Source organism: Micropterus dolomieu, linkage group LG05 (assembly GCF_021292245.1).
Source record: "Micropterus dolomieu isolate WLL.071019.BEF.003 ecotype Adirondacks linkage group LG05, ASM2129224v1, whole genome shotgun sequence".
NCBI classification, from domain to species: Eukaryota; Metazoa; Chordata; class Actinopteri; order Centrarchiformes; family Centrarchidae; genus Micropterus; species Micropterus dolomieu.
The window spans coordinates 9,552,243-9,566,094 of NC_060154.1; the positions used below are offsets into that span (position 1 = coordinate 9,552,243).

General features: G+C 42.4%; 2 protein-coding genes across 3 annotated transcripts in view; one reads left to right on the forward strand and one right to left on the reverse strand.

The window, feature by feature from the left end:
* Positions 1-235, reverse strand: part of adamts10 (ADAM metallopeptidase with thrombospondin type 1 motif, 10) — a 102,250-nt gene extending 102,015 nt beyond the window's left edge. For both annotated transcript variants that reach the window (XR_006825060.1, XM_046049139.1), the window contains exon 1: positions 65-235. The gene's annotated coding sequence lies outside the window, so the exon portion shown is untranslated. The remainder of the gene's footprint in view (positions 1-64) is intronic.
* mknk2b (MAPK interacting serine/threonine kinase 2b) lies at positions 7-13,171 on the forward strand. The gene is made up of 14 exons (XM_046049144.1): positions 7-163; positions 772-982; positions 1,485-1,575; positions 1,766-1,867; positions 2,002-2,099; positions 4,370-4,449; positions 4,651-4,724; positions 4,895-4,999; positions 5,183-5,238; positions 5,437-5,532; positions 9,244-9,438; positions 9,561-9,725; positions 9,817-9,857; positions 9,999-13,171. Exons 2-14 carry the CDS (start codon positions 932-934, stop codon positions 10,267-10,269), a joined length of 1,425 nt encoding a protein of 474 aa, XP_045905100.1. The 5' UTR covers positions 7-163; positions 772-931; the 3' UTR covers positions 10,270-13,171.
* Positions 13,172-13,852: the final 681 nt, after the last annotated feature.

A 13,852-nucleotide genomic window follows, 5' to 3' on the forward strand; every position in this document is an offset into this window, starting at 1 on the left:
GAGGAGTCAGCAGGGAGGTTATAAAACCACCTACGCTATCGCTTGTTAGCCACCTTCCACGCACTTTCTATCAGGCGTATCCCCCCTCGACCGTCCTCTGCGGCGTTTGAAGCAGTGGGTCAAACAACGACGCTAACACTGGAGCTGTAAAATTAACAACGGGGTGAGTAAAAAAAATGTGGCGTTCTAGTGGCATTATTTACATTTGAAAGGGCGTAATACCCGTTGTTATCGCGACACTTAGCTGCAGTAACGTTAACGTTAAGTATGAACGGTAACTCAGCTAACCTTTGTTATCTAACGTTAACATTCAAGTTGAATGTGTTATAACGGTCAAGCTCGAAACCCCAGTGGTCGCGAGTTTACGGTTAACTTAATGTTAGCTAAACGAATGTTAGCCCGTCTGCTGCTGTTGTAGCGGTCGCTATCTTAACAGCGTGGCTTTCCAACATAGTTGCTTATTTTATCCAAACTATAGTATGATGTTCTCTTATCTCGGCACATTTAAAAGCATGCAACTAACTTAACGGTTATAACGTTAAACGTGAGTGGTGTTGTAAGTTAGTTAGTTAACGTTAGCCGTTGCTGTTGTTGCACTCTGATTGTTTTTCTTGACGTTAACCCACGATCATGTGAAGAATATTGGCTAACGTTAATCTGCCATAGTCAGGTTTGCTAAAATCTGGCTAATGCACGTTGGTATCTCGGTAATTTGTTATGCAAACGTTAATGTGTTTTGTAATGGTGCGGTGTGTATTGTATTGTCCACAGGGCTCCCGTTTAAAGCGCCGCAGCAAGCTCACCGGCCAGCGCAGTGCGACCACTTGCGACTCTCTGAAACGATTTTCTGTTTCGGAGAAGTGCAAATTCATATCCCAAAAACCACTGCCGCCGCCGCACATCCACCAAAAGCACCCCAAATCAAAGCAAAATGGTGCAAAATAAGATCACCGAGGTCACTGGATTCCACCGCTCTTTCAAGGTGAGTTTGAGATTTGTTGAGGGGGGAAAATGCAGAGCTATTATCGTGCCTTTTGGGAAGTCTCTATAATCAGGGCACATTTGTCAGCATGTATGAGAGGACCTCACTTTGCTATATATAAACACATCTGTTGCTCTCCCACATCTTATGTCTGACAAATATACTGTGAGGGCTGGTGTCACGTGTATGTTCAGCTAATGAAAGTAGGACTTCAGTAGGTTACAGCTGAGTTGAAGAAATGTGGCTCTTTGATTGATATTTAGCAATATTTATGTGTTGTATTGTTAGGGTGGACTAATTACTGGATGGGTTTGGGTGACTTTGTTGCTTCAGATGTTTATGGCAGTTTTAAACGTTTCTGCCCATCTGTTTTGCTGTTTTGAGTCTACTTTCTGTTTATGCAGTATGGGAGTTATAACTTATCAGTTATCTCTAACAGCTAGCATTAAATGGTTCATTGATAAGATACCTTAACAATCATATTTTTATTATCACTCCCTAGGGCCAAAATCCCTTTGAATCTGAGGACTTCACTAAAAATGGATCCCATCTTATTGATTCGTCATTTAATTTTGATTCCTCCCCAAGACATGGTGAGTACTTGAACAGGCTTATCTGTTATCTATCCATACAATAAGTTCTCCAATTTGGCAAAAATGTACAGTTTACTCGGATCAAAAACATTGTGATTACCACTTAAATTTTATTTCTCCCTTTGTAGTGCTTAAGTTGGAGTGATTTCCTTGCTAGCACATGATAATATAGGCACTCCTGTTTTGACAGAAATGCCTTCCAGTCAGCCTATTGACATCCCTGATGCCAAGAAGAGAAACAAGAAGAAAAAGCGTTGCCGGGCAACTGACAGTTTCTCTGGACGATTCGAGGGTAAAAGCTTTTATTTTTAGGATCATTATGTTGCTGTTACAAAAACACAAAAGTATTATCTTTTGCAACAACTAAATTTATGTACATTTAATAAAATTAAGTATGTTCCTAACTTGTCAAACTCTGTGCCACAGATGTCTACAGACTGCAGGAAGAGGTACTAGGAGAGGGCGCTTATGCCAGAGTGCAAACATGCATCAACCTCATCACCAACAAAGAGTACGCTGTCAAGGTAAGCGGGCAGACATTCTCACACACATATTAAATGATTGTAATATATTTGAAGACGTTAGCATAATGAATGGGGTCCTGGTTTCCTACAAGTCAGTGCTCCTCTCTCACGAGTCTGAATGTCGTCGTTATTATGTAACACTTGCGGTGTGTGTGGATACTGTGGCTAGTCATCAATATAGAGATGTTTTATGTGTAGGGCCGTGCTGGGTTACTTTATCATTTACTTTGAGAGATTCTTTTGTACATGAAGAAAACACGTGACCTTACTTACTGATTATCTAAACGGAAGAAAGCTAGGCTACAGGATGTGCGACATTGTGTCCATGTTGCCTTTCTCTTCTTGATCTTGGGGCAGCATACTTCAGCTCAGTCTGCAGACTCTAATCTGTTCTACTGCTGTGCTTTTTAATGTGCAACACTAGCTGCTGTTAGCAAACCCTTCCCTTCACTGTTTTTATACTTTGCTAGCCTATCGAAGAGCTGGGAGGGATATACCCACCCCTTTTCTTTACTCCTTCAGCCTACAGAGGACGCTCATAGTGAGAACACAGTGTACTGTTAACTGTGCCAAAACACAACCCACAGAGAGGAGGGGGGGGGGGGGGGTGCAGGGTGAGAGTTATGACCCAGGGTGTTTACACTGCTTTGTTCTCCTTCTCGTTCAGTACAGTTGTACTTTTTCTCCTTTTCCTCTCCAAATGGGGTGTGGACTTGTGAATACATGTCTTGACTTTTATTTTATACATTTTTGGCCCCTAATCCCACTGGGACACAGGAAATAAACACCAAGCTATTTTTATAACTATTAATTCCTTTTGTAGTTTAATTCTGTTCAGATTTGAAACAGTGTGTTGACAGGTAAAGGCTGGTTCCCCATAGAAGTGTCCATATCATACCAATTAATATTTTAGAGGAATCGGAGCACAGATTCTATCATTTGACCATGATCTATGAGAATTGTTTACCCCGGAATGGTTTGGTAGATCCCCTGGGACTTTGCCGTTCTGGGGGAGGAGGCACGAGGGTCGGCAGTTATTGGAGGTCATTTAGGAGTCGGAGGGGGCTCAGACTGCTTCTGCCAGATGTCCTGTCTCTCCCCTCCCCCTACAGACTGGGGTGAGTTATGGTGGGCTCCTTGTGTTACAATTGCAACAAAAGCCGTGCAGCACCAAGGACGAGCAGAAGGCTGTGTAGTACATGTTTATCTGAAGCTCTGGTTCCCCTGGGTTTGAACCTGACTTGGTGTGGCCTTGTTTTGCAGCAGGCTGCTGTGACTATGATCTGTGATTTGGTAAACAACCATTAAATCTAGTACCCCTCAAATAACTGTCGACCCACTTGTGTGTGTTTGCTATGATTTGCAGTTTAAATTTTTAATCTGCATGTGGTGTTTTTAGGGTGGAAGGTTTGTGTAGTGATCAGGAGAAAGTGAGCTGATTGGGGGCTGTTTGTGCTGCTGACTCAGACTGAAACAGTGCAGAGGCTTTGGACTGCTCACAGGCCTCTTGTCTGTGCATTAATCCTAGACACACACTGAAACTCGGGCCCCACTGGGCTTCAATGGCAGCTGTAATCCAGCTACCAGGAAGAGAAACATGCACAGCCTCCCAAGCAGACAATAACCAACCATGGCTGGAAAATTCAGGCCTTTTGCTCTGTTGTCAGCAGTCTATCTTTCTGTCTCTCTTGGCAGTGCGTCGTGCAGCTGGTGGCCCCTCTGTGGTTTAGTTCCAGGCAGCGCAAAGTTATATTTAGGGAGCATTTTTTGGTTATTGTAAACAGTTTTGGATTAGCTCATGGGCTGTTTCAAAGGAAGACTTTTGGCTCCTCAAGAGCACTTAAGATTTAAATATGGGTCACACATGAAGGTTAAATATGAGCTGCTGTGACTTGTTTCATTCTCATTCTGTTAGTCTCTCCTTTGGCTCTGAAAGAAGGTTAAAGTATCTTTTCCAATTGTTGCACACGGTGGGATAAAGGAATCAGGAAAAATGCATGTCTGGAACTAAGCCAGTAACAGGGCTCTTTATATGGAATCTATAATCTGTGCTATGCCGCCTTGTCAACAGTAAACACACGGGTGGAGTTTCTGGTGCAGTGTAACCAAATATTAACTCACAGATGGGCTAAATTTTTCTTAAGCCGTTAGAGCACTTTCATAATTATCCTCCCACCCTACTACTGTGGAAAACACGAAAGTCAGACTAATTCAGTTCAGTGGGCTATTTTTAGATAATGTGACTGAACCATTATGATGTTCTGTTCCAGATCATTGAGAAAAGACCAGGTCACAGCCGCAGCCGTGTCTTCCGTGAGGTTGAGATGCTCTATCAGTGCCAGGGTCACAGGTAATGGCCTTCTGTCATGACCAACTAAAGCAATACCACCTGATGAATGTATAGGGACTGTACCATAAACTGACTGACCTTATTTGTGCTGAAGCTTATTCTATTGAACCCCTTAGTCCTCCTACTTCATAGTCCAGAAATCAGCAGGCACTAGATGACTCTGTTACCTCTGGCTCATGGTGCTTTTTTCTTTTTCTGAAGCAACATCCTGGAGCTGGTGGAGTTCTTTGAAGAGGAGGACAAATTCTACCTGGTGTTTGAAAAGCTTAGAGGAGGTTAGTGAATTATAGCTGCTGCAGGATGCCTGCATCAGTTCCCTTTGGCTACAGACTAGAGACACATGCATTGCTGAATGGCTTAAAGTCATTTGTCTGTCGGAAGGCATGCATTCTATGCCTTGTGCTTCTAAATGCAGCCAATATATACTCTTATTTCCCTGCATTAGGGTCAATCTTGGCACACATTCACAAGAGACGGCACTTCAGTGAGCAGGAAGCAAGTGTTGTTGTGCAGGACATAGCCAGTGCTCTAGATTTCCTGCATAACAAAGGTAAGACTACAACTTTATTACTACTCATGATCACCAAAAAGGCAAAGCATCTCTAAGGGTATATGTGTACCATGAAGTGGGTTTTAGTACAGTAGTTCATTATCCTTGATCCTGGCGCAATCCCGGCCAGGTCTTACTAACAGAAAAATGTGACTGATTGCTTTCATAATATTTTTTCCCTAGGAATGGCACATAGAGACCTGAAACCTGAGAACATTCTCTGTAAGAGTGCAGACAAGGTGAGCTTACTGCACACATGTTTGAGCCCAATTAGTTCAAAGGGTAACTAATGTGGTAAAGTGATTAGTTCCTCTAAGATGGTGATGTGAACCTTGGTAAAGAGAAATGATAGTTGAAATCTCTGGTCATACAAGTAGATACTCCACACAAATGATGAATCATGAATTTTAATGATTCTGAACTTGTATCTTTGTCAGATTTCACCAGTTAAAATCTGTGACTTTGACTTGGGAAGTGGCATCAAGCTGAACAGCGACAGCTCACCCATCTCCACCCCTGAGCTCCTCACTCCTGTAAGTCCACCTGTATATTGTCTTGTTCAAACACTAAAGACTATTTTTATAAAACGGGATTGGGACAGTGATATTGAAGGGAAGCAGTTAGCAATATAATGGGTATAGCTATTGAGAGTGAGGAAGAGAACTGTACAGTGGTGTGTCCTGGTGTATAAGCAGGGTGTGTTCAGGCTGTAAAACTGTCTTTATCAAGTCCAACTGGCTGGTAGCCTATTGGGCAATCCTCAGTGGTGTTAGCTGTAGGACAGCTCGCTGATTGGGAGAGGTAGAGAATGTTTTTGAGGTTAAGGTAGTTCAGTGTTGGGCAGCTTCTCTGAAATTACATGGATTGTTTCCTGAATGTCCCTAGCTGGCAGCTTTATGCTCTCTTATCAAGTATCAGCCAACCTTTGGTTTAATGTCCACGTTCTGATGCTTATCAGACACAAATATTGGGGTCCATGAGTCTGGGGGTTATGATTGTTGAACTCTCCTGCTGTCATCACAACACAAAGCGGGGGGAAAAACTGGCATGCTTATGTCAACACTGTTTGCTGGTTGTCTGGGGGAAGGGGGTTGGATGGATGGACCAGAACAGGTGGAGGATAGCAGTTTAGCCTGCAGGAATGTCGGGATGGGTGGGGGATTTTCTACACTGGTAACTTCATCTTCCTTTAGCACAACTAATGAATAGAGAGCCCATCCCCAGAGTATTTGAAGGGGAGATGGTTTAGAGGCCAAGAGGCACCTCATGTTTAGTCTACATGGACTTAGATATTGGGCCTGAATTATGTTTTGTGTATTTGGTGCAGTGGGATGCACCAATTATATTGTCTGGTCTTGTGTTTTTAGTATCTCATATGACCTGCCTGAAGGGTTGGACATTGGCACCCACCCAATGGGGAAGATTTTGTGTAGTGGTGCATGAATTTGCTCAATCTACCAGCATCATCACTCTTGCCGTTTATTTGTGAGGCTTTTGCAAAGGAGCATTTAAAAAGCCAGCCTGTTGAACTTGGCTAGCTTGTGCTGCATCCACAATGCCTGCAGGAAATGAGCTGTTTTCATAGCCTAGCTTAGGTGAGCTTGACCTCTACATGCACTACAATATTTTATATATATTTTATTTTTTTTTTTTTTGTCCAAAGGGATGTTTGGAATGCGGTTCAATTTGCTCGCCATAATTAAATAATTCAAAACACAAACTAGTGTTCATTTTCATTATGCCATGCTAATTACAGCCTACTACATCCATGGTATCTCTTAATACTGCTAAGCTAGAAAGTAATTTCCAACGCAAGTTTTGTTGTGCTGGGTATTTTTGCACACAACCACAAGACCTGATGTAATGCAGAGATTTTAGTGGAAGAAAAGTTGATGCTGGAGGACAAGGCACAATGTGATGACTTGAAATGCAGTACAGCTGCAGGGAACACAGTGTGACTTTTACAAGGCCATGTCCTACGATTATGAAGAAGTTACAATGAAACCACAACACACAAACTCTCATTTCCCTTTTCTCTCTGTGGTGTGAGAGAATAACATCCACCCTCCCTTTCTGCTTAGTCTCCGCCCTGTGGCCCCAACCAGCTTGTGCTGGTCTGCGCTTTCTTTATGTTCTTTATACAAAGGCTGTGCATAAGGCTTGTTCTAGAAATTTTAGTCGCCCCCCCCCCCCCCTCCCCCCTATATACCTAGCAACTGAAATGTGATTGGCTAAACCAGTGGGAGGGGGAGGTTAACTGGGAGGGACAAACACCCTGTCTGCTCATGCGCTCTGGCTTGTTTTCTTTGCCTTGATCACAGGAACAATGTTATCTGATTTTCATGTCACTATTGGCACCTGCCCTTATTTTACCCACATTCCTACAGCTGTTGCACAATATAGTCTGATTTTGCATTTTATGATCCCACTGAATGTGTTTAATCAACTAAAATCCCATGGGCTATTTGAGAATGTATGTTTACTGTGGATGTTTGTATTCTCTCTAGTACAAACTTGAAAGACAGGAGCACAGGGAAAAGGAGAGGGACCTTTCTAGGAAAAAGCTAACTTTAGTTTACTAAGAAATTTACACAGGTGGCTGGCTGTTTGGCATGAAATAAATCTTGACAGTTCAAATGTCAACGCTCATGTGCAGCAGTTGGGAACACAAAGCAGCTTAGACGGTTTAAAAAAAAAAATAAAAAATCAAGGAACTGCCTCAGTTATTGTCACAGGTGCAGCTGCATGACGACAGAACAGGTCGTCTTACTGTAAGCCTCTTCAGATAATCCTGTAGTTTACAAACAGCAGAGGTGTGTGTCGTCAGTGGTGTCAATATGGTCTGACTAGTCACATGGTTTCAGGAAAGTCCCAGGTTGCAATACCAACGAAGCCTGCGGTAACAACTGTATCTGCAGCTTTTGGAAAGGTTTAAGGAGGATGTAACTGGTGCAAGCTCAGAAGTGTTTGCAACAACAGTACAGGAAGAACTTGCGAGTTTGAGGATATGCTAAAGAGCCATGACTACGGTTATTTCACTTTAGGTGCTTGGAAACAAGATTAGCTTTGCTAGCTGTTATTTGACAGCACAGCTATCGCATCCCCTTTCAGTTTTACAGCACCTTGGTAGGCAAAAATATTTCTTTTATTCCTGTGGCAGCTGCATTTGGCCTGAATCCTGTGGGCATGTCCGTGGAGGCAGTCGCCCCAGACACGATGATGTTGGTGGAAATGTGGGGGTTGGGTTTTCTCTCCGACAGAAGCAGCTTTGTCTGAGATGAGATTCCTGTGCAGCAAATTCCATTACATAAGGGTGCAGCAGGGTGGAGGAGTTAGGAGACAGCTGGGATATGGTACTGGGACACAATAGATGCCTGCTCTATGTAAACATGATCACCCACAGATTGAGGTAAGGATATAGGCCTTGGGGTTTTCCAGGATGCAGGCCTAGGTGGAAGATTTAAAAACAACTGATCAGGCAAAGGGCTGATTAACAGGTATTCTCAGCAAGTTCTAAGAATTTATACCAGTAGTGTCTATATTTAGGACATCCTCTAAAGAGCTCACAGAATCCAAACTCTTTCCTAAGAATATAAAAGGTGATCCATTGAGGCAACGATTAAATGTCATATTATCCACACATACGTACATGTCCTACTGAACTAGCGACCCGCTGCTCCTTTTCCTGTTCCTAAAAGTATTAAAAGCGTTTTGGTGTTTGTTTCCAAGTTATGTAAGTGTTGAGGGCCGGTCTCTGGCTCTGCAGGACAGCTCAATCCTCTTTTCCCTGCTCAGTTTGGCCTAATTTCTTTCTTAGCTACATAACAAGGGACCGTCAGAGCTGAGCCTGGCTTCTGTACAGCTAGATGGTCATAACAGTGAGTCACTGCTGCGGCCTACCCACAGTAACCTGCTTCATTATAGCATATCCCTCCCTTTTCTACCCTTGATATGGAATTGTACACGATGTTTCCACGGAGGTGTCCTTAAGGGCATTGAGAAATGCAGTGGAGCACATTTTTAAATGAACCCATCACTGCAAATAAGCATGTGACTGTCACAGGCTGCCCCCCCACGCGCACAGCCCAAGAGTGGGCTCCGAGCTTTAACACTAGCAACCACGAGGTATCAGCTGAGTGAAGGAATGTGGGCTGCAGCCAAGAGGCTTTTTCTGCTATAGATACTGCTTTCTGTCATGCCTGCGGCTAACAAACTTGTTTGTTTTTTGTTTCCTCTTGTCTCAGTGTGGCTCAGCAGAGTACATGGCACCTGAGGTGGTTGAGGCCTTCAGTGAGGAGGCCACAATTTACGACAAGCGCTGTGACCTGTGGAGCCTTGGAGTCATCCTTTACATCATGCTGAGCGGCTACCCACCCTTTGTAGGCCGCTGTGGCGGTGACTGTGGCTGGGAATTAGGGGAACCCTGCCATACCTGCCAGGTAAGAGTTAGACACAATTTTTCAGCTTTTCATATTTCCTGCATCTTGTACTGGACATAAACATTGTATCTTCAGCCTCCAGGTCAAGGTAACTGATAAATGGTTATTATGTCCATTTCTAGAACACTTTGTTTGAGAGTATCCAGGAAGGAAAATACGAGTTTCCAGAGAAAGACTGGGCTCACATCTCCTCAAGTGCCAAAGATCTCATATCCAAACTTCTGGTTCGGGACGCCAAAAACCGCCTGAGTGCCAGCCAGGTGCTGCAGCACCCCTGGGTGCAGGGGGTAGGTCTTGAAATCACACATTTTCTGCAGCTATTTCACAGTATGTTTAAGTGTTGAGGTTTCTAATTAACTAATTTTTTCTTTTTTTCAGGGTGCTTATGACACTTTGCCAACATCAATCTTGCATCAACGGTGAGAAAACATTATACACGTTACTGTTACACAAGACTGTATTCCTGTCACATTTTAGCCCAATATATTTGCATCTTGTATTTCATTTGCTCACAATGACTGATTTTATTTTATTTTTTTTCCCCTTTCCTTGTCCCTTAGAACCAGCAATGCCAGGGATCTGACATTCTTTGCTGACAAGGCCATGGCTGTGAACCGGCAGCTGGCTGAACAGGATGGCATGGAAGACCAGCAGCAGCAGGAAATCCCGTTTGTTGTTACTGCTACTGGCTCTTCTATGCGCCTCTCTCCTTCCAACTCCAAGCTGGCTAAGCGCAGGCAGCGAAGCAGCCAGCCCAAGGGAGGGCCCGTTTCTGCTGCAGAGCTTCGTCAGCTCTTGGCCCCTCTCGTTATTGTGGGAGACTGTGCCTGAACTTTGTCAACTCTGACCTCCGACCTTCCGTTAAGATTCATGTCCAGATCCAAGACTGCCCTGAGACTCTCCCCCTCTAATTCTGGCTCCTCTCCCTGACTCTAGCTGGCCTTGGTTACATACATTCAGGCTTTCTTGCCTCACTGTAAAGGGAGATGCTGCTTGCAGCCCTTTCTCTAAATGCCTTCTGCCCTTCTGCAGCACTTCTGAAGCACATCAGCCCAGGGCCTGCATATAGCAAACGCACACATATGTGCATGTCTGGGTTTCGGGGGGGGGGGCGCAGTTAATGTTTTGGGGGAGAGAGAAGTATTTTCTAAGTTATGTTTGGTTTGTTTTAATTTTATTCATAACACCATTCAGAAGACATCAGAACGCTTATCTTCGAAACTAAGCTCAGACACCAAAGGACAACCTGTTGTGCTGCTCCCACGTTACAACTGGATCCACTGTGAATTAAGTTATCTGGAATGTTCTCTTTGCCTGTATGTATATGCGTGAATGGCCCATCTGCAGATACGTACAAGCTTATGCAATACGCCAAGATGAAGGCTGTTCCTGTCTTTGAAGGGATTCAGTATAAGGGGGTGGAAGGTCTGTAAGCCAATGCTGTCCGTGCCTGGTGCGGTCCATTATGTGGCTGGGGACTTCAAAGAATATTTTTGTCTCAATTTAAGATGAATTTCCTCAACGCTGAGCTTTTTTTGTAAATGTCAGATAAAACAAGCACTCATCTAGCTTGGTGGCCACGCACTTAATGCTCCTAGAGCAAAAAATGTTAGTCTGTAGCCAGCCATGACTTACTGTTGCACCGATTCATACAGTTTATTACATGAACTTCCCAACTTATCAGTGGCCACACTTTTCAGTGTTTGTGAGACCGTCAGGCAAGTGTCTCATTGAAGTAAACTGTTTTACTCCCCCGAAATTGTACTTCTGGGCAAACCCTAAAGTACATCCATTATGTTGGTACAAGCTAATTATGTCAAATGGCTAGGCAAGTGAAACTGGGTCGGTGTCTTTCATCGTAAAGAATTCATGACGTCCCCTTTCCAACAACCAGAATTGTGGTGTTTTTTTGTTTGTTGTTTTTCTTCTTCCTACAAATCAATTTAGAAATTGGATTTAACCTTGAACATGTTGCCAGTAAAGGTTAGAACTACTATCAGGGGTCTTAAAAGCACATTTTGGCCAATGTAACCCAAGTGTCATTTGTTGATCAAATATATTTGGACTTTTTTGTTTTGGTTTTTTTTCCCTCAATGGTTCACCATTGTGTTGTTTTTGAGACAACCCTTTCAAAATAATGACATTACAAAATAAGATGCAGATGAGTTTTTTTTTTTTTTTTTTTCTTCAAAAATGAAACACAAAAAAAGGAAAAACATTCCACAAAAGGGAAAAAAAAAAAAAAAAGTCTTCCACAAACATGTAGCTGTAAGTTTACTTTATTTTTCATGTTTGAAAACTCCATGTCAATGTGCCACACTGATTTCCCCCTCTCCCCTTTTTTCATGGCTGTTAATAAGCTTTTATTTTCTATGTTGATTTTCATGCAGGTGCTGTTCAGTTCAGGTGAAACACCGGATGTTTTCCTTAAAGGTTGTGTTTGTGTGTTTTTTTTTTTTTTTGTTTTTTTTTAAAAGTTCTGTGTGTGTGAGAGAGCGAGATGGTTGGTTTAGTGGAGCTGGAGCGTTCATGCCCAGTGAAGGTGTGTTTTAATTTTGTGTTGTCGTGTTTTTTTTTTTTTTTTTTTTTAATTTTTTATGAGAGTTGGCAATAATTATATATTTTTGTTTAGATAAGTTTATTAAGCTCATTCTGAAACCGACAGGTAATGGACAGGTGATGAGGTCTCACAACACTGTAGCCATTTCACCAAAGAGGGTTCAAGTCATGACATTGAACATGTGATCCATCACAGAGCAGTGAGAAGTGGGGACTTCTGATTGTCCGTGTCCTGTTACCAGCACTGCAGCGACGGTACTCTGGAAATGGCTCCCTTGGTGTCAAAGGACCCATTATGCTGATAATAGGACACTGTAATAGTTCTAAAATACCTTCTACAGATGCATAGTTAAGGGGTTTTATGTCTTATAATAAGACTTACTTGAATTTGTGTATGCAGCTGTTTCTTCTCCATTTGGGAAACTATTTTGCTATCAATAATTTCAAAGCATTAAGCTGATGATCAAGGCAATCTTGGGGTTTTGAAAATACCAATACAGTTCAGTATTCTGCCTTCTCCCTTTTGAGCATCAGCTGATTTAGGCCCTACTTTTTTGATAGGGTTGGATACTCAAATGCACAAACTTTGGCCATACTCTAATATCCTGAATGGTATAATAAGAGTTTTCTTGGTCATGACCATTTCTACTTTTGTCAAATGGCAGTAGCTTTTTGGACTACCTTTTATTCGGGTGGGGTGGAGGGGGAAGGGGACAAAATTATATCCTTAAGTCTTGCAATTTTTTATATTGTAAGTCATTTTGAAGGAAGTGTTAACATTCATTCAAATAGACAGTCCCATCAAACTCCATACAATTTGAATGTAGCCCACAGGCAAAAGCATTTACAATCCAGCAACATTGATCAAATGTTTTATAAAAACTTCATGGTATGTTGGGTTATTCTGTCTACGTTGATACAGTCCTCAAGTCTTTTCCTTTGAGAGTTGACACCTGATTTTAAAACTGAATTACCCCACACCCACTGTTTGTGGGAATAAATTTGAAGTAAATACATCCAAGTACAAAAAATTTTTGATTTAAAATAAGCACTTTACTGTACCATGTGAATGATTGCAGTTCACTCAAGGCAACGTTTATGACCGTTGCTACAGAATTTTGTATTGTTTTTCTAAAAAAAAAAAAAAAAATGCAATAAAATGCTTTCAACTAAACACTTGCCTGGTTACTAAAGTTTTTTTTCCAGCTGTACTGTTTTCCGCTCCCTCCTATATCACTAGTTTCACATTAACTAGCAGGTTTATCTTCAGACCAAGGTTGAGGCTGTTTCATCTGATTCAGTGCTGTAAATGCCTCTATCAGTAACACTCCCTGATACCTGAGCTATGTCACATTTGTCCTTGGCTGTTGGTAAACATGATCTCACACACAAATGTGACGGTGGTTTCAACTTGCATTAGTCATGATGAGAGCTGCCGAGGGGGGCGCTCGTCACAGCTGCACGGGCCTGATCTGATGAGACTGATGCAACCTGCTGCAAGAGCTGCAGCCCCTGTGTGCCACCTCGTGATCCCTGTGGAAACACAAAATTACTTATGCTGAATTTGCTAAATGCCTGTATCATGGCAACACTGCTACAAGTTAGGATTTGTCATCCACTGGTTAAAATCTGCTGTATAGACTAAAATGATGTCTGAAGAAATCATACTTCCAAGTGGACAAACAAGTAGGGTTTTGTCAAAAGTTGACTGAGTCAATGAGTAAAGAAATGCATAATAAGAAATTTCAAGTGTTCTATTTGATTAATCAATTCATCATTTAATCTATGAAATGACAAAACTGTACAACATTTTCCTGTCACAAGTTCAGAGAGCCAGGGTGAATCCCTCAGATGT